This window comes from Peromyscus leucopus, chromosome 4 (genome assembly GCF_004664715.2).
Source record: "Peromyscus leucopus breed LL Stock chromosome 4, UCI_PerLeu_2.1, whole genome shotgun sequence".
NCBI lineage: Eukaryota > Metazoa > Chordata > Mammalia > Rodentia > Cricetidae > Peromyscus > Peromyscus leucopus.
In genome coordinates, this window is record NC_051066.1 from 6,747,515 (window position 1) to 6,772,542 (window position 25,028).

The 25,028-nt window shown below is 53.5% G+C and overlaps 2 protein-coding genes and 1 long non-coding RNA gene across 6 annotated transcripts; 1 reads left to right on the top strand and 2 right to left on the bottom strand.

Annotated features, from left to right (window-relative positions):
* Positions 1-726: 726 nt before the first annotated feature.
* On the bottom strand, positions 727-12,081 carry St6galnac4 (ST6 N-acetylgalactosaminide alpha-2,6-sialyltransferase 4). 3 transcript variants are annotated; one of them, XM_028884725.2, is made up of 6 exons: positions 11,907-12,081; positions 11,453-11,553; positions 9,640-9,828; positions 4,708-5,120; positions 2,956-3,063; positions 1,223-1,412 (listed from the first exon to the last, which is right to left on the bottom strand). In XM_028884725.2, the coding sequence occupies exons 2-6, from the start codon at positions 11,462-11,464 to the stop codon at positions 1,223-1,225; spliced, it is 912 nt and encodes a 303-aa protein (XP_028740558.1). In that variant the 5' UTR covers positions 11,465-11,553; positions 11,907-12,081. The 3 variants fall into 3 exon arrangements, with proteins under 3 accessions (XP_037060456.1, XP_037060457.1, XP_028740558.1); XM_037204561.1 differs by lacking the exons at positions 11,453-11,553; positions 11,907-12,081 and adding an exon at positions 11,113-11,433 and having other exon boundaries at positions 727-1,412; XM_037204562.1 differs by lacking the exons at positions 2,956-3,063; positions 11,453-11,553; positions 11,907-12,081 and adding an exon at positions 11,113-11,437 and having other exon boundaries at positions 727-1,412.
* On the top strand, positions 10,842-24,974 carry LOC114703808. Of its 2 annotated transcripts, XR_005091302.1 has the most exons (5): positions 10,842-11,179; positions 18,076-18,265; positions 19,936-21,200; positions 21,618-21,697; positions 22,505-24,974. It is a non-coding gene; the product is annotated as an uncharacterized LOC114703808 (long non-coding RNA). The 2 variants fall into 2 exon arrangements; XR_003736191.2 differs by having other exon boundaries at positions 21,618-24,974.
* Pip5kl1 (phosphatidylinositol-4-phosphate 5-kinase like 1) lies at positions 15,261-24,177 on the bottom strand. The gene is made up of 10 exons (XM_028884723.2): positions 23,651-24,177; positions 22,603-22,803; positions 21,460-21,513; positions 21,154-21,308; positions 20,816-20,940; positions 20,480-20,514; positions 20,335-20,390; positions 19,116-19,228; positions 18,720-18,867; positions 15,261-15,774 (listed from the first exon to the last, which is right to left on the bottom strand). The coding sequence occupies exons 1-10, from the start codon at positions 24,161-24,163 to the stop codon at positions 15,507-15,509; spliced, it is 1,668 nt and encodes a 555-aa protein (XP_028740556.1). The 5' UTR covers positions 24,164-24,177; the 3' UTR covers positions 15,261-15,506.
* Positions 24,975-25,028: the final 54 nt, after the last annotated feature.

Genomic DNA, 25,028 nt, shown 5'->3' on the forward strand with positions numbered 1-25,028 from the left:
GTCATTTGTAGGATCCAGCACAATAGCTCAGTGAGAGGTTCCTTGTTAAAAACTAACACCTAACACTACAAAGAACTTTACGTTTGTAGCCGGAGAGACTAAATGAAGCCCAGGGCTGTGGGAACTGCACAGGTCATACCCAGAGTGTCCTGAGCTCTGAAGCCAAGAGCTAAATCCAGGGTTCCATTCCTCAGTCGTCCAAAGGGGAACGGGGGTGGGGGTAAGTGAGCTCCCGGGCCTGACAGCCTCCCAGCTCAGCCACCTCACCAAAGCTAGCCTGGGCTACCTCATCTGTAATAAGCACCAGCTCCCTCCTCAGGGTGGTGTCACAGTGTCACTAACAGCAGGAAGGTGGCTGTATCAGCACTTCAAGGGCGAGAAAAGCCAAGTTCACGTCCTTCCACACACTGAGCTGCATTCTCTCTTGCTATCCCAGAGTTAACAGGCAGTTTGACTGACAGATTTTGGAATCGGACTCATGGGACAGGAAAGCAACGTTGGATAGGGTTTCTTTCTCACCCTGAGCCCTCGCAGGCCCTGCTCTGTGCCTGCCTGGGACAAAGGGAGCTTTCCTGGGCCAGCATCATCCCGTGGTCAGACCTGGCCTGAAAGAGCAGGCCTCTGTGGGCCTAGAGAAGGGCTGGAGGACTGTCTGCCCTCAGTGAACATGTTCCAGGTCTGTGTCCTAACTCCCACCCCACATCTGTTACCACACTAGACACCATGTCCAGAAAATATGCATTTACTGGCACACTCCTGAGAGGGGCTGGGAGGCTGATGCTCAAAGACCCTTGTGCCCATCAAATCCTAGGCTCCAGGCTGCACCAACCAGGGCCACCAGCCCAAGAACATGGCACCGTGTGGACAGGGACAGGAAGAGGAAAGACCAGGACTGGCACAAAGTCATGATGCTGGTGAGGGGAGCCATCGGCCCCAGGGCAAAGGCCACTCGAACGCCCTGGAGGCAGGATGGACCCCAAGATGAAGACGTGGGTTTGCCAAGGAGCAGGGGTGGCATAGATGGTACCCTCCTGACTCCCCTTCAAGTCACGAGGCCCAAGATTTCTCCAAGTTTACCCAGCCTAGGGTAACAGAGGCCCCAGGTTCCACCTGGCATCAGGCAGAAGGCGAGAGTCATAAAAAAAGTGTTCATAATGGAGTGTGGTGGCCTCGACTGGCTGCGGCAGGCCTGGCGAGGCCTGGTGGCCACTGGCAACGGGAACTACTCGGCCCTCCAGGAGGGGTGGGCGAACACGATGGGCCGTTTCTTGGCCCAGCGGGAGAACACGGCCTTCTCGGTGATGAAGCGATGGGCGCTCCGTGGTGCCCTCTCATGCAAAAGGTACATCTGACACTCGTCCAGCCGGCCCCTCTCAAAGTAGTGGTAAGGCACGGAGGGAGGGCTCTTCTCACTGTTGGGAGGGAATGGGGTCAGGGGGGACAGACATGGGGCCTCAGAGCCGCCTGCCTCCAGGACTGTGCCTCAGCTGCTGCGACATCCACATCTGAACAGCAGGCAGGAGACCAGCAGGTGTGGAGCCCAGGGGCCAAAACTCAGAAACTGCTTCTTGCGAGTTGGGTGACTGGATAGAGAAGCATGCCTGAGCCTTACCAGTCCATCTGGAAAACCGAGTGGGGCATTCAGCTCCAGGGAGAGCAGGTCACTCAAAGGATGAATTCTCGAAGAGTGGTGCCTAACTCCATGCCCAGAGCCATTGGCTCTGCACACCCCCTGCCTGGAGGCACTTTGTGGGCCAGCCATGGCAGGGGCCACCCCCTTACCCCCTCTCTCATATGCCCAAGGCATAGGTTCTGAAGGGAAGAGAGTGAAAACCTGTGGCCTTTCCCAAACTCCTTAGTTATAATAATACTGAAATATAATCAAGTCACATGGTCACAATACAATTCCACTTCACATCTGAACTCACAGTATTTAAGTAATACTGCAACTAATCCTATCTGTGGTGTTTTCTTAAAATAGATATACGAGGGGCTGGAGAGTGAAGAGCACTGACTGCTCTTCCAGAGGTCCTGAGTTCAATTCCCAGCAACCACATGGTGGCTCACAGCCATCTACAGTGGGATCTGATGTCCTCTTCTGGCATCAAGTTGTACATGTAGACAGAGCAGACATATACATAAAGTAAATAAATCTTTGAAAAAAATAGATATAGGCTCCAAGGGGGATGGGCAACATTTTTAAAGATTATTCCATCAGGTGGGTCCAACTCAAGGCCCATTTTGCCAAATCTTTTTTGGCAACTTAAAAATTTTATTTTATTTTTTTGTATTTTTGTATTTGTGTGTGGTGGTGGGTGGACAAGAACCTGACACAGTGTACATGTGGAGGTCAACAGACACACTGAGAGTCGGTTCTCTCCTTCTGATGTGTGGGTCCTGGGGACTGAACTCGGGCTGTCTAGCTTGGCAGCAGGTGCTGTTACCCCGAGCCAGTCCACCAGCCCCTTTTTTAAACTTGATGGACTGGTTCTTTTGTTTGTTTGTTGAGACAAGGGTTTCGCTGTAGCCGTGGTGGTGCTGGGATTAAGGGTGTGTGCCACCACCACCATCGGTGATGACATGGTTCTTAAGTGTGAACTTTGTAGAGGACGATGTCGCAATGTCACAAGCTTAGACTCGCCTGCTCTGACAGCTCAACAACCTTCCGAGAAAAGTACAAGTCTTGCTTTTTGTTTGAGTTTTTTGAGAGGCTCTCAAAAAGAGGGCTAGCCTTGAACTTGATGTGGAGCTAAGGCTGGCCCTGTTCCTAATTCTACCCCCTCCACCTCCTAAGTAGGATGACTATGCCCAGCTAGAGACTACACTTTTCCCCAAAGGTCTGCACTTGGGGGTGTCTTGCCTAGGTCACCCATCATGAAGCCCTCACAGCTCATAGACCCTCTGGCTCAAGGCTTCATGCCCCCACCCTTCCCCCAGCCTGGGAGCCGGTCTGACCTGCAGTAGCTGTCACTGACCATCCCGTAGACCACGATCTCCTCACACAGCTCCAGGGCCAGGATCATGGTGAACCAGCCAGTGCTGAGGAAGGAGCCTGACTGCCTCCTGGGGAGGACGGGACATTGTCAGTGGTCCCTCCCAATACCCCTGCTCCCCCACCTGACAGCCAGAAAGGGGTCCTGGGGAGGACGGGACATTGTCAGCGGCCCCTCCCGACACCCCTGTGCTGTGGGATGGTCTGTATGTCAAATTGCTCTGATTGGTCAATAAAATAAAATAAAACACTGATTGGCCAGTGGCCAGGCAGGAAGTATAGGCAGGATTAACAGAGAGGAGAATTGAGAGAACAGGAAGGCGGAAGGAGACACTGCCAGCCTCTGCCATGACAAGCAGCATGTAAAGATGCCGGTAAGCCACGAGCCACGTGGCAAGGTATAGAATTATGGAAATGGATTAATTTAAGCTATAAGAACAGTTAGCAAGAAGCCTGCCATGGCCATATAGTTTGTAAGCAATATAAGTCTCTGTGTTTACTTGGTTGGGTCTGAGCGGGTGACAAAGATTTGTCCTGACTGTGGGCAAGGCAGGAAAACTCTAGCTACACCCCTGCTCCCCACCTGACAGCCTGACTGCCTCCTGGGGAGGACGGGACATTGTCAGTGGTCCCTCCTGACACCCCTGCTCCCCCACCTGACAGCCAGAAAGGGGTCTTGGGGAGGATGGGGAAGAGGCAGCGAGCCAGCCTGAGGTCAGCAGTGGGTCAGAGGTGAAGCTGCACACAAACCCAAGTCTGATCAGTCTTGCTACCCAAGCTGATGATGCGCCTGGGCCTGGGGAGACCCCAGGGCATGAGAGCAGTTGGTAAACGTGATGGAGTCTGCTGGAGAGCCCCGCCTCTGCGGTAGGAAACCTGACTCACTCCTGAAACTCAGCCTCAGTGACCCAGCTGTGAAATGGGGAGACGTCCAGGTGGCTTTCAGGAGGGAACACGCTAGCCTTGCCCATGCCCTCCCCACCCCACCTGGATCAAAGGTGCTGTGGCGGCCCCAAGCAGAGGGTCACCCCCTCTGAGGGTGCAGGCTGGCTCCCCCTCTCAGGCTGAGTACAACCAGCACCTGCTCCGCCTGTGCTAACACTGGGACGGAGAAAACATAAACAAGGTGATGTCTAACGGCGAGAGCCCCTAAGAGCCTGGGAAGGGCATGGGGGGGGCGGCGGAACATGGGGGCAGGATTCTAGGCAGAAGGAACTCCAGCTACCAGTGTAAACATCTGGGGGTGGGGGTTGGGGCGAGGCATGTAGGGGAGGTCCCACGGGGAATCCTGAGGGCCCTCTGGAATGAGGTATTAAAGAGGTGTCTGATGCAGAGTGCTTAGCTAAGGGCCCGAGTCCGGTTTTCTGTTTGCTCATTTTTGAGAGTCTCGAGTAGCCCAGGCTAACCTCAACCAAACTCCCTAAGTACCTGAAGATGCCCTTGAACTCCTGACCACCCCGCCTCTGCCTCATGAGTGCTGGGATTACGGAGGTTAGTTTATTCTGTACTGGGGATGGAACCCAGGACCTCGGGCATGCTAGGCAAACACTGCCAACAGAGCCACATCCCCAGCCTGACGGCCGCTGTTCCAACTGCAACTCTTACGTCAGTCATCTGGGTCAGACCTCAGAGGGCACCTCCAACCTGAAAGCATGTCCTGGCACCAAGAGGCTCTCAGAGAAGACAAGCCCCAGGTGCCAGGGGTCCCGGCTCACCGGTTCTTGCCCGTCTCCTCCTGGAAGATCTGGTCACAGTAGGCCATCATGCGTTCAGTGAAGGTGTACACCCGCAGGCCGGGGTACATCCTGGTGAGCTGCAGCAAGGTGCGGTAGGTGCGGCCGCCCAGCATCCGGTCCATGTGCCTGCCCTGGCCCCACACCACGTACAGCGTGTCCTGGGCCTGCTGGAAATAGTGTGAGTAGTTGCGCAGAAGCAAGGGCACACTTGTGTGCGAGATCACGCGCAGGGTGCTGCGCCGGCCCACGTCCTCCTCAAAGCCCACGGTGGGCGCCTGGTTCATGCGCAGCACACACTCAGCACCATCGATCTGGGCGCCCAGGCCTGAACCCAGCATCTGGCCAGAGCTGGACACCACTGCACAGCTGTGGCAAGGCTCTCGGACAAGGGGCTGCAGAGGAAAGTAGAGAAAGGTCAGAAAACCTCAACGCCAGCTGCCACCCACTGGTCCCACCCTGTCCCCATCACACCCACTACCCTGCCCGATAGCTGGATCAGTTCCAAGGACTAAGAGTTACTGGTTTTTTGTTTTTCAAATTTTGTGTATGTACATACGTGCGTGCACAGGGGTGGGTGTGCTTGCACACATCTGTGTATATGTGTGTGTGTTTGGGGGGGTCAGAGGTTGACACTGAGTATCTTCCTTAATCACTATTTATTTTTGAGACAGTTTCTCACTGAACCAGGATCTTGCCAATTCTGCTACATTGCCTGACCTGGCAGCTCCAGAGAGCTTCCCGTATCTGCCTCCCGGCACAGGATTACAGGTGCATGCTAGGCAGCTGCTCTTTATTTATTTATTTTATTTTTATTTTTATTTTTATTTTGTGTGTGTGTGTGTGTGTGTGTGTGTGTGTGTGTGTGTGTGTGTGTGTGGTTTTTCGAGACAGGATTTCTCTGTGTAGTTTTGGTGCCTGTCCTGGATCTTGCTCTGTAGACCAGGCTGGCCTCAAACTCACAGAGATCCGCCTGGCTCTGCCTCCCAAGTCCTGGGATTAAAGGCGTGCGCCACCACCGCCCGGCCTGGTACCTGGCTCTTACATGGATACTGGAGACTGATCTCTGGTCCTCAGGCTTGCCCACCGATCACTTTTACCAAGTTAACCACCTCACCAGACCCTAGGGTTTTTTGTTTTTTTTTGGGGGGGGTTTGGGGGGGGAGCAAGTGCCATAGTATACATGTGACGATCCAGGGACAACTTGCGTGAGTCAGTTCTCTGCTTCCACCGTGTGGGTTCCAGGGTAGAACTCTATAATAAGTGCTTTCATCTATTAGGCCCCTGGCTGGTCCCAGTTTTCATTTGTGATATGAAGTCTCACTTTGTTGCTTAGATGTGCCTTGAACTTGTGGCGTTTCTCCTGTTCAACTTCACAAACGCAGGAACTATATATAGAGGGCAACCACCATGTCTGCCCCCAAAGACCAAAGTTTGCCCACTTGGCAAGCTAGGCTTGGGAAAATAACTTTCCCGAGCTTCCTCATCAGCTCCAGGCAGCACTCTTGCTGCCCCCAGGCCTCAGAAGGCCTACACTATTGGGACCTCGTTAAGGCCACAGGAACAAATATTTATAAGGCACTTAGAATGGCCTCTGGCACAAGCTTGATGTCAAGCAGGTGTTTGTTAAGCAAACGCAGAACCACCTAAGCCCTTCCCGGCCCTGTCCAAGCCCAACCCTCACGGCACCCGGTTTATGACAGGAGGGTTGTCAGTAAGAGGGGTCTTCCATGAGCAGCCCACGAGAGCTTTGGCAGTCTGGTGGGTGTGAGAACATCTCCTCTTGAGAATGCAATAGAAAAAGCACAAGGAATAAGGAGCTGGGGGACAGGGTGGTCTTGGGGACAGGCTGCCAGCGTCAGCAGGCTAGAACACAGTGGAATGGGAAAATGCCTCTCCAGGCTTCAGGCCTGCCCTAGTGTTTCTAAAAGCCAGAGATGGCTGCAAAAGGCCCTGAGAGAACTTTCGGGAGTGACAGGAAAGTTCCGTGTCACCACAGTGAGGGCTATTCATGTTCTCCTACTTCTGTCAAGACTGGGGAGGCAGAGCCAGGTGGATCTCTGTGAGTTCGAGGCCAGCCTGGTCTACAGAGTGAGTTCTAGGCCAGCCAGGGCTATATGGTGAGACCTTGTCTATAACAAAAAAGTTCCCTTAAACTGTACATTTATAATGGTGAATTCTTTTACAAATTGTAGTTTATTAAAGCCAATTTCATGTGTTTCCTCTCATGTGTGTTTGCATGTGTGGATTCACATCCATGTGGAGGCTGTTTGATATAGAGTGTCTTCTTTGGTCATTCTCCACCATGTATAATGAGACAGGGTCTCAGTGGCGACACACTAAGAAGCCTGCTTTGGATAGTCTGGCTAACTATCTTTTTTTTTAAATGTATTTTTATTTTATTTTTATGTGCATTTGTATTTTTGCCATGGGTGTCAGGGTCCCTTGAAACTGGAGTTACAGACAGGTGTGAGCTGCCATGTGGGTGCTGGGAATTGAACTCGGGTCCTCTGGAAGAGCAGTCAGCACTCTTAACCTCTGAGCCATCTCTCCAGCCCCCTGGCTATCTTACCCTGGGGTCCCACCTCTGCCTCCCCAAAGAAGGGATCACAGCAAGCTACCACGCCGACCTAGCTTTTTGTGGGTTTTGGGGCCCACACTCTGGTCCTTTCAGTTGCATGGCACACACTTTATGACAGCCATTTCCCCCACCCTGCCCCACCTCTTTTGAGATGAGGCCTTGATATATAGAGACTGACATGGGACTCGAGTGCTGGGACAACAGATGTGAGCCACCACACAGACCTCAGGCCCAGAAGGGCCACTGGCTCCAATATGTTAGGTGCAAACAGTCAATGTCAGGGCTCCCAGGGAAAGGCTGGGCCCTCACCTGGAGGAACTCAAGTTTATAGAGGCATGTGAAAGATACAGGGACATTAATTCCACTCAATAAAAGACATTGTGAAATACCACTCAGGTACGTTTCTTTTTTTATTTGATAAAATGTTGATTTAAGAACTCATATTTTCTGTACCACAGTGTTTAAAAAAAAAAAGGCATTCTAGACCAGGCAGGGTAGGGCAAGTCTGTAATCCCAGCACTTGACCTGTGGCCCGAGGATCAGCTCAAAGACATCTGCCACACAGCGGCTTCCAGGCCGCCAGGGCTGTATGAGACCCTCTCCTGAAAGAACAGAAAACATAAAAAAGAACAAAAGGACTCCCTTGTGGTACCACCAGTCTGAGCCTGTCCTGGCAATGGGGAAACGTTGATTCTGATCCTCGTCAACGTCAGCTCCACCAAGAATCATTGTACTGGCCCTTGCAAGACCTTAAGCTGTTTTCACTATGACAAGTGTGTAAAAAGTACCCCTGTGGACATTCCATATCTGGATTTCCCACTTAAGAAAAACAAAAGGAGGCCGGGCGTTGGTGGCGCACGCCTTTAATCCCAGCACTCGGGAGGCAGAGCCAGGCGGATCTCTGTGAGTTCGAGGCCAGCCTGGGCTACCAAGTGAGCTCCAGGAAAGGCGCAAAGCTACACAGAGAAACCCTGTCTCGAAAAACCAAAAAAAAAAAAAAAAAGAAAAAAAGAAAAGAAAAGAAAAACAAAAGGAGGCTGGGGAGAGTGCTCAGTGGCGAAATAAGGACCCGAGTTTAATCTCCAGTCCTTGCGGAAGGAAGGAAGGAAGGGTGGGTGGGTAAGTGCATGAGCTGGGCACCATGGCATGAGTTAGTAATCCCAGCACTACGGGGTGGGGGGGGCAGAGACAGGTCCCTAAGACTCACTAGCCAGTCTAGCTGACTTAATTCCAGGTAGTGAGAGACCCTGTCTCAAAAAATAAAATAAAATAAATAAAGGTGGACAACGTCTGAGAAACAAAACCCAAGGCTGACCTCACACACACACACACACACACACACACACACACACACACAAAGAAAATGTTCTGTGAGGGCCTAAGTGTCTAAAAGAACTCTGGTCCCATCATGGCAGACTGGACAGTGTCCACCCAGCACACCTGGCATTTGTCCCACTTGGCCATCCTGGGGGAGTGGAGAGTTAACACCCCCAGGAGTCTTTTGTTTTGTTTTGGTTTGCTTTGGGGTCATGGGGATTGAACCTAGCACCCGACCTTGCTCACAAACAACACTACAGCCCCGGCCCACCCCAGCTACTTTCACCCTTCATCAGCTATGCCCACGCCTGCCAGTCACCCTCTGAATCTCGAAGCAGCCCAACACAGGCGGGAATGGTCCTTTATTGATGACGAGGTGGCGGAGACTCCGAGGGATGAGGACCCACACGTCTCCAGCAAGCCAGCGCTCCTAAGCACGCCCCAACGGGGTGGAGTTAGGGAGCTGCTGAACGAGGGTGACACACAGGGTCACTGCTGTGAGGGTCAAGGATGGGAATGTCCCTGTGCCACACCAGGAAGAGCAACTATGGGACAGGAGCCACGGGTGCCTTGTCACTCATGGACGCCAGCGTCCCTGTCTCGTGAGTCCTGGGACCACACATAACCCTGACCTGTGTTGGCTCTTTACCCTCGGCTGCCACACAGTGACAGGCACAGTGCAGGGGCCAAGCCATGTTTGCTGGGCACACGGTGTGGAGACAGAAGTCTAAAGATACTCAGGTATACACTGACACACAGCGGCAGTCCCGAGTGGGCAGCGACCCTTTCACCCAGCGTGTGGCTGGAAGTAGTCAGGCAGCGTCTGCTCAGTGCAAACCATATTTCCTCCTTGAGTGCTCAGAGAGGTCGGCCAAGTGACTGGAAGAAGTCACACTGTGGCTGGTGAGCAGACACGTCACGCTCAGAGTCGAGGCCGCCTTGCCAGCCGCCCAGTTCTCACTGTTTCCCAGAGCTGGGGACACGCGGGCCTCCTTAGCATTTCCCGGCTGACTCACCTTTCCGTCTGGCACACTGCTGTAGCCACTGAAGTGCAGGGGCCCTGGCACAGTGGGTCTGGGTGCCACAGGGAGGCGGCGGCGGTCCAGGCAGGTTGCCGGGCAGAGGGGCAGGCAGGCCCAGCAGCACAGGAAGATGTAGACAGCGGAGAATGCCAAGGTGCACAGTATGAGGAGCAGAAGGCGACCCTGAAAGAGACAGTGGTCATGGGCCTGTGAGGTGCTTGTGGAGAGCACCCAGCCTCCCTGTGAAGAACCTCTTATGCTCATAACCAGAGTAGAATTCAATCTCTGTTGATGAGATCTTCTTCAGGGATGCCTAGCTCTTGGCCCTTGAAACTACAGGTAACTCTCTAACGCCCCTCTTCCAGGTCAGGACACCCACTTGGGATGAAGCCCACATACTGCTCAAGGCCACACACAAGGGTGCAGGGTACAGGCTGGAGTCGTAAATCCAAATTGCAGAACCCAGATTCTCACCTAGAACCCAGATACACTCAGCAGTCTGGGGTCTCGATGGCCTTCAGCCCGGGCTAGTGCTGCCCTCGTGGCCCCACCTCCATCACCCCAGCCCCGCCCACCCCCAGCTGGCCTGGTGTGTCCCCTGGCTAGGGTCTGGATGGACAGTATAGGAGGTGGATGGGGACTTGGGGGAAGGCATCTTTTAAGAAATGCCTTCGAGGGATGGAAAGGAGGCTGAGTGGTGATGAGAATGTTCCGCACTTGCACCAGGTCCCCAGAGCTCACGCAGGATGCCTCACGACCACCCATCATCTAGACAGGTTAGATAGATCTCTCCAAGCATGGCAGCTCATCCCTTGCCTCAGGCAGGACTGCTACAAGTTTGAGACCAACCTGGGCTACACAGTGAGTTCCAGGCTAGTCCAGGCTACAGACTGAGACTCTGTCTCAATAACCAAAAACAAACAAACAAACAAACAAGAATATGCTTTCAATGGTTGGAACGCTTGTTTCTGCTGGGTCATTCTAAATTCTAGAAATGATACACCAAAGGCCCCTGGAGATAACCCTCTGGCTCTCTCACCTTGGGGTGGCTACCTACACACACACTCACTGAAAATGCCCAGCAAGCTTTGGAGGAGTCATGCCTCGGGTCACTGTCTGCTGGGCCATCCATCTGGATACCTGTGACTCTCAGAGCTACGATTTTCTAGGCCCAGGGCCATTCCAGAGGAGGCACTAGGAGCTGGCCAGTATGCCCAGAAATCAGAGGTGGGGAACAGCCCCTGGCACATCCTGCAGGGGCCCACCCTTCCTTGTCTGTCCACAAGCCACATCAGCTTCTAAAAATAAGTCTTCTCTGTGTGGCCAGCTGTCCAGGAGACAGGGTTCACAGCCCCGGAGGCTTCGGTCCCCTGTCCACAGGGGACCAGTGACCTTGACTCACGCAGTGATTAAATCTCCCCACCCCAACATTCAAGGGGCTCACCAGCAAAGGCTAGAGCTACTGACCTGAACCTTCACATCATGCAGTCTCATCCCCGGACTGAGTGACATGGTACCCTTACTTCCATTTCAGGTGAGAAGAGCAAAAAGTGAAACCAAAAGGGGAAGCGGAAGTCACTGGCCTGGGGTCACAAAGACTCAGGAGCAGGGGTGGCACAGGGGCGCCCACCGGGGCTGTGGGTGGGGCTCTGTTCGGGTGTGTGCTCAGCATGTGCATGGCTCTGAGTTCCATCCCCAACACCAAACGGGATGGGGAGGATCACCATAACTCCTGGCATTCGAAGGCCGCTGTGAAGCTCTGCCCAGGTTGCCCCCCAGTGAGCGTTCTTTCTTCCACGTCACTTACCCGGGCCTTCATGCTGTCTGCGCCCTCAGCAGTCCGGAGGCTGCTGTCTCCAGAGCTTGGGATGGGAAAGGCTGGAAGCTGGTCCTATGATGTGAGGGAAACTGAGGCAAGGGAAGAGGGTACAGATCCAGGTCAAGGCAAAAGGGCCCAGGAACCAATAGCCTTAAAGTCTCCAAGCATGCGACAACGTGCCCCATCCTAAAGGATGTGGGTTCAGAGACCCTGCCAAACCAATGTCCATTGTGCAGATGGGGAAGGACAGACAGAGAGGAGGCGCTCTCGGCTCAAGGTCACCCATTTGGTCAAAGGAAGGCAAAGAAAGCCAGGAGCAGGGATTTCTTCCCCATGCATCCCACCTCTCTACCGCGGGGCGATGGAGAGGCCTGGGGCGGCCAGGATGTGGAGTTATCACCCTGCTAGATTCCACCGTCCCCTCCCCAAGCTGGGCGCTAACCAGATCGGCAGGTTGGGGCGCGCCGGGGGCTCACGAAGCGCTGCTCGGAGCTCCATGTCCAGTGGGCCCGACTAGAGGGCCTGGAACCGGCCCCGGGTGGGAGGCGGTGCTGCGGCCGCAGCTTCGGCTGGATGGAAGATCGAGCAGCGCAGCCCGGGGGCAGGGGCGGGGCCTGTCGGAGGGGCGGAGGCTTTGCGCACAGGGGGCGGGGTCTACGCAGCGGAGGCGGGCGGAGCGTGGAGGTCTCCGAGACCTCCGGGCTGGTGTGGGCGGGGCCTGTCTACTTTAGCAACCCACCCTACTCGGTGTGCGCCAAGGGCATGGAAGCAAGAGGAAAACCTCTCCAGAAGGTCTGAGCCACCATGCAATGGCTTCCTGACCGGAGAGATGAAGTTCTCCATTGCTGAAATTGCCGGGAAGTGACAGGGGGACAGGAAATGAAGCAAGGGCTCCGAGTTAAGCAGCCCTGGGTTTCAGGCTGGTAGGGCTGTCAGCTCAAATGAAATGCAAGATGTAAACTTGAATCTAAAATTCAGATTGGCAATGATGAAACATGTTTTTGTTTTTGAGACAGAGTCCCATATATTTGAGACAGACCTCGCCTCGGGCTTACCAAGATCGGCTGCCACTGCGAGCTGGGGCAGAGGGTTGAGAGCTGGGATTAATGGCGCAGGCTGTTTTCCACACAGCCCAAGTTTTGCACTGATTATGTCAAAGCAGCCTTTGCCTGAGCTGTTCCCCCCAGCCCACCCCCGTAAAGTGGGGGAAATAACCCCCTCTCCCAGTGAGAGAAGGGCAGTGGTGACTCAGGGCACTACCAGAAAATTCTGTAGTCCCAGGGGCACTTCGGCTTGTGGAGTTCCTACTGCCCCCTCACTGGCCTCTGGGCCTCTGGGGACAAGAATGGAATCCCTCATGGAAGCCGCTGTCACATCCGCAGGACCTTGCACTTCCTGCGTCCTCTACCCGGGCTGCTCCAGCCTAGTGGGACTCTCTGTCACTCAGCTCAAACCTCAGCTCCTCAGGAGGACCCTTTCCAATGGTACACTCCAGGTTGATTTTATTACACCAGACAGGACCTTCCTATGTGGCTGTCCCAGTCTGCTTTCTGTTGCAGTGACAAACCCCAGGACCAAAAGCAACATGACAAAGGGTTTATTTCAGCTTTCAGTTCCTCATTACAGTCTTCACTGAGGGAAGAAGTCAGGGCGGGGACTCAAGGCAGGAGTGTGGAGAGGAGGCAGGAACTGAAGCAGAGGCCATGGAGGATGCTGGTCACTGGCTTGTTCCTCAGACTCACATTCACTTTTCTTATACCACCTGCCCAGGGAGGCACTGCCCACAGTAGCCTAGGCACTCCCACGCCACTCATTAATAAAAGGAAGGAAGGAAGGAAGGAAGGAAGGAAGGAAGGAAGGAAGGAAGGAAGGAAGGAAGGGATACCCGCAAAGATGTACCTATAGGTCAATGATGGAGGCATTTCCTCCACTCAGGTTCCCTCTTTCCAAATGACCCTACTTTGTGTCAAGTTGATGAAAACTCACCAGCACACTCCAGGCTAGTCTTGGACCCTGCTCAGCCCCACGAATGCTGGGATTACAGGCGTTAGGCACCCCACCCCCCAGCTGTGCACCGAGAAGTCACTCTGTGGATCAGTTCCCTTGTTCTCATGCCCATGTGCCCATTAGACTCATTTCCATATGCTGATGTTATCACCTTCAGCACCCACATGGTACGGTGCCCACACATTCAAAACAAGGCAAGAGAGCCAGCAGTCCTGGGTCTCTGAGGTCTTAGGTCACTCCCCACACACCCTCAGGCCCTGTCAAGGTTCCCAGCCAGAGGCAGAGCTGTCACCTTTGTGTGTGACCTCCAGGCTCTGAGTTCAAGGTCAATCCCCTGGGAGCCAGACCCCAGATGCGGGAGCAAATCCCAGCTCCTGTTCTGGCCCCTTCTACCTTCCTACATCCCCAGCTGGACACCTATGGGCGGCATCAGAAACGGAACACACTTTCTCAACTTCCTGCCAACCAAGAACAAATCCCTACACAGAGTAATCGTCCAAGAACACCCAGAACAGGCCATGTGTCTGTCTGAAAAGTGCCAATTCCTGGAATGTTCCACTGAGGCTAGCCTCTTCTGCCCTCCTTTCCTGTCCCTGTTCCCAGCAGCCACTTTTCAAAGTCTGGCCATATCTGATGGGCCAGTAGAAGAGTTATTGAGAGGCTTTTCCAGGAACCTAGCTGGCCAGTCGGATGGGGGGGGGTCCCTCAGCACTGCTCCCCACACCCCCCACAATGCTACTTCTTGCTAAGATGTTTACTTTCTCCCAAATTCCAGGTCCTTCACTGTGCTCTTGGCCTGGAACCTATCAGGGACATGTCTGACCCTTCTGGTCTCAGCTTAGAAGATAAGGCCCCTTCCCTCTGTGACACCATCTGTGAGGTGATTTGGTAATGGTTCCTTTTCCTGGGACTTTGGCCCTAGCCTTCTTCCCAACTGTGTGTATCCCGGGAGAGAGCCTGTTTTGGTCAGCTGCCCAGGCAGTGCCGAATGTGTTCCTGAGGTCTGTGTGCCACCATTTCTACTTCACACATTAGAGCAGGGAGGCAGGGGTTGGCACCATGCCGGGGAAACACAGCCAGGCTCTACAACACCTTGGAAGAAAAGGCCGTTGAGCAAAATTGGATCAGACTGGGGTCAGAGGCCATGCTGGTTTCCCAGAGGAAGGAAAAGCGGTGGCCAGGGACTCTGCAGGCCAGTCTACAACCCTTGGGCTAGACACTGAAGCTTCCTCATTTGACAGGGGACTCAGAGGTCATTCAAGATCAACAGTGACCTTTGAGGCCACCTCCCAGCCAACTCCAGGAGGCCTGCCCCTGCTTCATCTTCTCCTACTTGTCTCCCAGAGGGCCACTGTGGAGCCTTAATCAGAGCTGGGCGTTGGGAGGCCTAGTATCCGGGGCTAGTCTTGCTCCTAACCTGCACCTTAAAACCTCTGGACTTAGCCAGGCGGTGGTGGCGCACACCTTTAATCCCAGCACGCGGGAGGCAGAGCCAGGTGAATTTCTGTGAGTTCGAGGCCAGCCTGGTCTACAGAGCAAGATCCAGGAAAGGCACCAAAACTACACAGAGAAACCCTGTCTCGAAAAACAACAGCAACAAAACAAAAACAAAAACAAACCCTCTGGACTTGTTCCCCGCTTGGGACAAGGGGGCAAAGCCTCCACTTTCCCCCTCTCCAGAGGGCTGCAGGAGCTGGGTGGTCCAAGGCATGGTACAGGCTGCTTCCAGCATTTATTGCTCAATGGTCTCTCTCACCCCCTTCACCCCGTGAGCCTCCATTTCTCGGTCTTTAAAAAGAGAATACCAACATTTTTTAATAGTAAATGAGCTAATGGGGGCAGGGGGAGTCCTTTCTCTAAACAGTACAGCACCATCACCGAAGAGGGCTGAGTGGTTACAGCATTAGTTAGGAGATGCTTCCCTCCTGTGGCTAAGGCAGAAACTGCAGGCTAGCTCCTTGGGTACTGCTGGAAAATTGTTGTGGGCTCATGCCCATTGTCCAGATGAGGAGAACGCAGACAGGTGGGCGTCGAGTCACTCGGTGTGCGTCTCCACCCACTGACAGAGGCGACGGGCGTAGAGAGCCGGGCTGACCGTGGAGAAGGACTGGCCTGGATAGCGCATCATTTTCCACAGATGCTCCAGCCGTTTGCGAAGCCCATAGACAGTGGTCAGATCCACCAAGCCCAGAAAATAACGTTGGTCTGGCCCGTCCAAGACATGGAGGGCGTTGGGGACGTCGGGCAGCAGCCGGCGGTTCTGGTTCTCCGCCCCCCACGAGTTTGGGGCACCATGTACGGACCTAGGTGTGGGAATAGGATAAAGCCTAGGAGGCTGAGGAATAATAGCATACTTGACCATCAGGCACTGGCCACAGTGGCCCTTGAAATACAGCCAGTGGCATGGGAAATATCAGGCTCCAGTATAAACTCAAGTTCAAAGTTAGCAGTGAGGGGCTGGAGAGGTGGCTCAGCCATCTTGCTGTTCTTGTAGAGGACCTGAGTTCAGCTCCCAGCATACACCAAGAGCCCCTCAAAACTGTCTGTAACTCCTGCTCCAAGGGATTCAACGCCATCTTCTGGCCTCCGCAGGCCGTGCACTCATATTCACACATGTAATTTAAAAATAAAATCTTTAAAAAGGGCAGTATTGAAAAATAATGCAAACAATCTCATCAACTTTTAGGTTGATGAAATAAAATTAAATTAAAAATTTTTTTTTTGGATTTTCGAGACAAGGTTTCTTTGTGTAATAGCCCTGGCTGTCCTAGAACTCACTCAAATTCTGGCCTTGGATTCAGAGATCCACCTGCCTCTGCCTCCCAAGTGCTGGGATTAAAGGCATGCGCCACCACATGCAGCATAATCAAATATATTGATTCAATATTATTATTTTTAAAGGTATGGGTTTTTACATTTATTTATTTTTATCTTATGTGCATTAGTATTTTGCCATGGGTGTTGGGTCCCCTGGAACTGGAGTTACAGTTGTGAGCTGCCATGCCGGTGCTGGGAATTGAACACAGGTTCCCAGGAAGAGCAGTCAGTGCTTTTAACCACTGAGCTATCTCTCCAGCCCCCTCAATATTATTTTTTAAATTTTTGGTCTCCCCGCCCCCTTTTAAGACAGGGTTCCTCTGTGTAACAGACCTGGCTGTGCTAAAACTCACTCTATAGACCAGACTGGCCTCGAACTCACAGAGATCCGCCTGCCTCTGCCTCCCGAGTGCTGGGATTAAAGGCATGTGCTACCATGCCCAGCTACCAGGCCCCCCCCTTTGAAAAAAATCTTTATAAATGAGGCTACCAGGGAAAAAATTAATTCTACATTTCAAAGACTCAGCAGCCACTCGTGGTCTATGAATGAGACACAGGGCTGTAGACTGAATTATATTTCCGTTGGGGAAGACCACTTTTGAACATTTCAGCCATGCAACCTGGCCCTCATCTTGTATCTCCTAAACCTCTATTTGAGGGTAGTCCAATCGTAGAAGCCTTAGGCTCATAGAGCTGAAGAACTGAGAACCGTCTAGCCCCAGTTTGTAGGCCTGTGATCTCTCTTAGGCGCACGTTCCCCAGTCACCAAATCCCAGGAAAAGCAAGTTCAACTTTTCTACCTTGTCCTGGAGGGGACGCTATAGGGCAGTGGTTCTCAACCTTCCTAACGCTGCGACCCTTTAATACAGTTCTCACATTGTGGTGGCCCCCAACCATAAGATTATTTTCATTGCTACTTTGTAACTTTGCTACTGGTGTGAAACGTAACGTAAATATCTGGTATGCAGCCCAAGGGGGTCAAGACCCACAGGTTGAGAACCACTGCTATAGCGCTATGCTGAGGGTGGGCTCTTGGAGAAAAGACAACCAATGAGAGATGAGCCCCATTACAGTACAGACCAGTCAAAATGGGTGGCAGAAGAGCCTGGGCGAGATTAACCTGGAAGCTGGGGAGGTGTGGGCAGCGATGAAGAGCCTATTGGGAAATATTCAACATGATGACTATCTTATGCACACTGGGACTTGGCAGTGGGCAAGAGCTAGCTTGAATGATACTGCTCCATGGATGCTCCTTCAACATCTGATCCAGGCATGCTTGGGCTGTGACTGTGGGGAGTCTGGATCCTGCTCCAATCTCCTTCACCCCCAAGCCTCTGCCATAGATGGAGCAGGAACAGAAACCGCATGAAAGCTGGGGCATCCTCATCTTTTACTTCCCCGGCCGTGCGTGAGACCAACGGGCTTCGGTTGAGACCACAGGGTCTCAGACAGTGGCTGACCTCGAACTCAGAGATCCATCTGCCTCTCTCTCCGAGTGCTGGGATTAAAGGTCTGCTTTAAAGACCCCCCCCCCCCCCATTCAGGGGGCTGGAGAGATGGCTCAGAGGTTAAGAGCACCGACTATTCTTCCAGAGGTCCTGAGTTCAATTCCCAGCACCCACATGGTGGCTCACAACCATCTATAGTGAGATCTGGCGCCCTCTTCTGTGTACATAATAAATAAATAAATAAATAAATAAATAAATAAATAAATAAATAAATAAATAAAAAAAAAGACCCCATTCAGCAGGATTGGCCTCTTAAATGACCTTTCTGTTCAAGCACAGGGGTGAGCCTGGGAGAACTGCTATCGGATTAGGAGCCTTTTGACATCCCTCGCCTGCTCTGAGCTTGACTGTCACACCCGGAATGTGAGAAATAGTCAGGGTCAACATGGACAGAGTGACAGTTACTTCTACACAGTACACGATGATACCAGTGGCGATGACTTCGGAGGTCTAGAGACGGAATGACTGGGTAAGAGGGCACAAAACTAAGTGGGTCTTGTCCCTGCTCAGAAACCTCTGGTGGCCCCATAGGTCCTGCCAGAAAATAGTAGAGTGCTCAAACCATCATTAAAACCTTGTCCGGCTGGGCGGTGGTGGCGCACGCCTTTAATCCCAGCACTCGGGAGGCAGAGGCAGGTGGATCTCTGTGAGTTCGAGGCCAGCCGGATCTACAGAGTGAGTTCCAGAAAAGGCGCAAAGCTACACGGAGAAACCCTGTTTCGAAAAAACAAAATAAACCTTGTCCAGTTAGGGCCCTTCAGTTCTGTCCTCTGCTGTGGTCAATCTGGGTCCCTTGCCTCCAGTAGCCACGCCACACACACACACACACACACACACACACACACACACACACACACTCACTCACGCACGAGCACCCCTCTTTCCACGCCCGTCTTGTCACCACACCTGGAGGCAGGGCTCACCTGACTGTACGGAAAATGCTGCGGCAGCCCTTTTCATCTCCGTGGAGAAGCTGAGAGGCCACCAGCAGGCTGTAGTCCAGCACATTGAGGTCCCGCAGGAAGGCGGTGTCCAGCTCCATCTGGCGGAGGAACCAGCTCCGCTGGGGTCCTGTGAGAGCACCAGACCCCAGCTGAGTCCCCCTTATGTGTTGGCTGCACCTGCACTTGCCCCAAAAGTGGGAATGTCACTGCCATCCCCGTCCGATGACTTGCCGCGCACTCCCAGTTGTGGGAGTCTAGAGCAAGGATCGGAGTCCTGGGCTGCTAAGAATTTGGGCAAAGGGCAGTACTAAGGACCCCCTTCCAAACCTCACCCTGAGTGGAGGAAGAGGAGATAGCGACTACCATGTGACTCACCCAGGTTAATGGTCTTTCCCTGAAAGTTGAGGTCCTTCAGCACCAGGAGAAGGGGGCTGCCCTCAGGAACTGGTTCCACCCATCGGCTCAGCTCACAGGCCTTGATGTCATACCTGGGAGGAGGTAGGGGACACGCAGAAATCACTAGAAGCAAGAGCTTCCCAGGTGTGATTGTTCCTTTATGGGCTAAATCACTAGTGATGACACTTCCTGAAACCTCCAAACCTCAGCACCCCCTTAGACGGTGCCCATGTTAGAGATGGAGAAACAGAGGTGCAAGCGTCTCTTTAACCTGCCTGTGTCACAGGGTAAGCAAAGAACAGAACAAGGATTTGAACTCAGGCCTTTGCAAGTCCAACCCAGGTGTAAGCCCTGCCTTGCCTGTTTCTCAGTATCTTGTCTGCCAGGAGAGGATCTCATCAGTAGTAGGGTGGATCTATTCTCCAATTTCAACTACGTTTATTTATTTATTTATTTATTTATTTATTTATTTATTTATTTATAGGACAGGGTTTCTCTCTGTAACAGGCCTGACTATTTTGGAACTTACTTTGTAGACCAGGCTGGCCTTGAATTTACAGAGATCCTCCTGCCTCTGCCTCCTGAGTGCTGGGATTAAAGGTGTGCGCCACCAATGCCTGGCCATTTATTTATTTCTATGTGCACATGTGAGTGCATGGTGCCTGTACATGATTTCAAAGAGTTGGATATGGCTTTCTACCATGTGAGTACTGGGGATTGAATTCGGGTCCTCAGGCTTGCGTGCAGGTGGTTTTATTGACTGAACCATATTACCTGTCCTGTTCTCTGATCCTATTAGACTGTAAAATGAAGGTGGCTAGTACAGTGGCCTGTGAAACCAGCACTGGGGAGATAAGGCAAGAGAACGGAAGGCTGGAAACTCACCTGGACCACGGAGACTGTTTCAAACTACAAATTAAACAAAAAAAGATCTGGAGGGAGATCTCAGTGGTGAGCCTAACATGTACAAAACACTGGGTTCTGTCCCAATACTGGCCCCTCAAAGAGGAAAGAATGCAAACAACTTAACGCATTTTTAAGAGAAGTGGGTGGTGGAGAGCTCTGTCTCCCGCCTCCTGGATCTTGGGAGGGTCAGTTCTTCCTGGGCCTATTTGGGGTCTACCGGGTAAGAACCGGAGCCTCAGATTTCACCTTCCCTGTGGCATCGGAACCATGTATCCGCTCCAGATGGTCTCACCTCTCAGAGATGCGGCTGGGAGGGTAGAAGACGCTCTGCATGATGATGAAGTACGTCTGGGGACAGGGATGGCGGGTGAGGGAAGCCCGGATCTCACCCTCCAGCAGCCCCCACTGCTGAGCCGCCTCCCCTGTGCCACACCCACCTTTTTCCCGCGAGCCACGCGCAGACTGTGCACTCCTGAAAGAGCACAAGGCACCAGGTGAAGGTTCTAACTCCGCAGTCGCGGATCCATGTGACCGGAGTTCCCTGCTCCAGGCCGCGCGTCTTTCTTAAGACCCACCGCATCCCTGAGCCTGTCACTCCAGTCCCGTCCCAGACTCCCTTCTCAATCTGTGTCCCTTGTGAATCAGTGAGGTCCTACCCGGAAACACGGCCCGAGACGGTCCATCCCAAATCGGCCACTTTGGGCTCCGCCCCGTCCACAGACCCCTCCCTCCCCAGGCACTTGGCGGTTTAGGACCCTCCTCCAGCCGCGTACCCAGCAACCGTGCCAGCAACGTGTGTGGATGCCGCCGCAGGTGCTGCACGTAGCGGGGCAGGTGGGCGAGCAGCACCTGAACCTCGTGGCGCCTCTGGGTCTTCAGGAAGAAGCGCTGGTCGTGGCTGCCGGTGAGAAAGAGCAGTCACTGTCCAGGCTTGGCTGGAGCAGTTCTGACCCAGTCTTTCTTGCCCCTCCTTTTGCACGAGCATGGATGTGTCTGGCCACCCTCCCTCGCTTCATCCCACCTTCATCCGGCCCCGCTCCTCTCTGCCCGTGGCCATCCCGCCAGCCTGGAACCGAGTCCCCACCCCGCTCCACCCTGGCTACAAGCTCACGACAGAAAGAAGCTGGCTTTGCTCTTGGAGGTGCTGATAAATTGAAGGTAGGGGCCACCGGGGCCCAGGGTAGCCTGATAGTCTTCTTCAGCCAGACCTAGGTATTGCCGCAGACGTGCAAAAGCTGGACCGGCCAGGGTTCCCAGCTCGAAGCCCTGTAGGGGAGAGAGTAGCCCCAAGGGAGTCCACCCACGTGGGTCCAGGAGAGGCAGGATCCGGCAAGGTCCTGAGAACAAGCTATCACTGCCACTCACAGCTAAGGAGGAAGGAGCCAAGGCAGACTCCGATTCCATCCGGGCTCCTTACCTCTTCGTGAACCTGGGTCATGACTTCTGAGAAATCCTTCTGGGTGGGAGGTCCCTGCAGGGGTGGGTAGAGGGGTTCAGAGAAAGTCAGGGGCTGCCATCACCTACCCAGAGATTTTGAGTACAACACTTGGCCTTGTCCATTACTTTGTCAAACAGGGACCCTATGAGTCTTGTTAGCTTCTGGTTAACCCAGGGCTGGAGGAAGGATGGCGGAGACCTGAGGCAGGGCCCCATGGGTGAGTCTTCAGGACCAGGCTGTGAGTTCAAGCCTGCTACATGCTTTCAAACACTCATTCTGGCTGTGTGCAACCAGATTCCACCCCAGCAGAAGGAAATGCCCCTGAAGTCAAGTGATCTGCCAGGTGTACCCTGGAGAACCAGACTGGGCAAGGTGACCTCTGAGCAGAAGCCTGAAGGGGGATGGATTGGAGAAACAGGGTCCTCAGTACTGGCAGTCAGGGCCAGGGTAAGAGGGTTCAGGTGTTTAGAGCCCAGAAATGAAATGGATGAGACTGGACAGGTAGCCTGGCCACCAACGGTATCTTCAGGCTGTACTCAGTCTCAAGGAACCATAGGAGATTTTCTGCAGGTGATGAAGTCAGGCTGTGGTCTAGGGAATTTCCTCCAGATTACTGTGGCTGAACTGTGCACACGTGTGCACACACAGACAACATACAGGCTCACCCGCCTGCTGGGTTGCTGAGTTGGCAGTTAGGTGACCCTTTCTGCTGAGCCAGCGTGGCCCAGCCTGACAGGCTCCAGAGAGGATGGGCTGGGTTAGGCTGGGTGGGGGTAGGGGCCCTTGTTAACTCTGCAAGCTAGCAGGATCTGGGGGGGGCTCAGTAACCAGTGGGTAGTAACCCCTCCACCCATTATACAGATGGGAATACTGAGGCCTAGAGAGAGAGAGAGAGAGAGGCCCACCTGAAGCACACATCCACCACTTGAAGCAGGGAGTCCCTTCATACCTCCTAGGCTTTCCAGCTTCCCACCCCAGAATTTCTGCTTCCTGACACAAATCCCTGCCTCCCTCTTTTTCGTAGGTCTCTCTGATCCCCAATGTCACAGTATTAGCAAGACAGATAGCGAGCTGGACCTCCCCCTTGGGGTTTGAGTAGCATGGGATGGACTGGCCATTCACCTTGGGTGGGTTGTCCATGGAGACCTGGGTAGCAGCCCAGAGCCCTTCCTGCAACATCTGCGTCATTCTGTGCAGTTCATGCCCTGGATTGATCTCAAACAGGCCCACTCGATTCTGCTTGTCTCGGAGGCGCAACAAAAAGCCACGGTGTCTCCCTGAGGCAATTGGCCTGTTTCCAGCCTCCAGGGAGGGGGCCCGGCTCTGATGGGAAGAGGTACAGGAAACAAAGAGCGTGTGGTGTCTCCAAAGGAAAACGCACGGGTTCAAGTCCTACTTTCACTCATTCGAAATCTTCTCTTTATCTTTCTCTTCCTCAGCCATAAAACACAGGGTAATGTTATAACCACTCCGCAGGTGTTGAGGGGCCACATAGCACCTGGCACATGGTATCCAAATAGGATGTAGACAGAGCATGCTCCCCGCCATGTTCTTTTTATTTATTCTATGTGCCTTTCACATCATGGGTCTTGATCCCATCCACTTCCCTGTCCTGCATCCGCCCCAGAGCATGCCTTCTATAGTCAAGCCCAGCTGAGTCGGACTGGCTCTCCCTGACCTTAGGTCAATCGGGCCTTTCCCCCTGGCAGCAAGTAAGGTCTGTTACACGTTATCTGCTACTGTTGTGCCTGAGCTGCCTTCAGATGAAGCCTTGCCAGCAGGCGCCAGGATGCTGGCAGATCCATCCTATTCCTCCTCTGTGCTGTGTTCTTCTGTGCCAGCAAGAAGGGTCAAATGGATGCTGAAATCACACCGGTTGACCCGTTGCTAGTGGAGCCCATCATATGCTCAAAGCTGAGAGCTTGCGCTCTTAACAGCCTTATGGAAGAGCTTATCATCCCCATTTTCCTGAGGAAGACCTGGGGAGGAGAGACACCCACCTGATCACCACCCCCTGTATACCTGCGCCCATGTGGGGCGTGTCCTGGTTTTTCCAGCGCAAAGTCCCACCCTGACTGAGATGGGGGCGTGTCCACACCCCTGGCCAAGAGGAAGGCAGGACCTGCTCACTCACCCTTCCCTCCTCTGTCCCGGTTCGGTCCGCACCTACCTCGCGAGGCCCAGGGCTCGGAGCGGCCATCGCCCCGAGCTGCAGCTTCTCTGGCTTTTGCTGTGTCCTCGAGGCCCCGGTGCAGGAGTCAAGGTCCACCTCTGCATTGCGAAGGGCCAATCGCAAGGCTCCTATCACGGTTATGCCCAATCCGCGAAGCGGCCTCTGGCCTTGGCCGGCGGACCCCACCTCCCTGGCTGCAGCATCCGCGGGACCCTGGTCCTGGCTGGGCGGGGCCGCCGAGCGCTGACTGGGCTGCCGGAGAATAGGCTTTGCGATCACGGTGGTGCCCAGTCTGGGAATGGAGCTCTGGCTTTTGCCTGCGGGTTCCACCTCCGCTGATGAAACATCTTCCGAACTCTCGTCCTGGCTGGACGGGGCCGCTGAGCATTGGCCGGGATGCTGGAGAAAGGGCTCTCCTTTCAGTTTCCTTCTGGACCGACGACGTGGTTTTCTGGTGCTGGTTCTGGAGGCAGGTAGCCTAAGTCGTGATCCTCGGATCTTTGTAGACATGAAATTCCCATTGACTGTCTCTCTAGTGAAGAAACTAAACGCATAGAAAGAAATGACTATCGCCAGGTCGTACAGAAGTCAGCACATCCTTCCGCATGATGTGAGGCACCCAGTGGGGGCCAGAGCGGAGCCAGATTCCGGAGATTTCGTGGTGAACTAGCTGGAGGGACACAGCTCTAGCCTGATCTTTTAAAGGCATAGACAGGATGATGTCACCCTTGTACTTTAAGCCTCGAGTGACTTGTCTTGGCAGTGGAACAGAATTCAAACTCCTCACCGTGGCCCAGGCCATCTGCCCTACTCTAGACTTGACTCCAAACACCTGCCTGCCCTGAGCCCCGCTGCAAGCTTCCTCCTCTAGGCTTCCCCCTTCCTGTCTGGACTTTTACTTGCCTTGATCCTTCTTGCCACCTTGCAGGACTCTATGCACTTCCCCCTCACTCTGGACCACATGACCTTTATCCTCATCACTCTTGACATGAGCAGATTGTCTTGCTCATGTATTGGTTTATTACATCAAACCTCCTAAAATGGGAGTTGCCACCAGGGCAGGAGCCACATGGACCTCATTTCCTGCCTCAGTGCCCAGCACAAACTGATGCTTGAGAAGCAAGGATTGGAATGACGGGAGTGGGGGTGCCTAGGCCTTGATGCGTCCCCACAAGAAAAAGACCACCGTGGCTGTAGTAATTATAGTCCCTGTCATGCGTCTTCGGACAGTGGGGGGACCACCCAGAGGGGAACTGGAGGTGAAGGTGAGAAGGATGCTTAGATGTGCTGGCTTAAGAACGTTTATTCATCTTTAAAATTACCTATGTGTCTGTGTGCATACCTGTGGGGGGCAGTGGTATCTACAAGTGTCAGG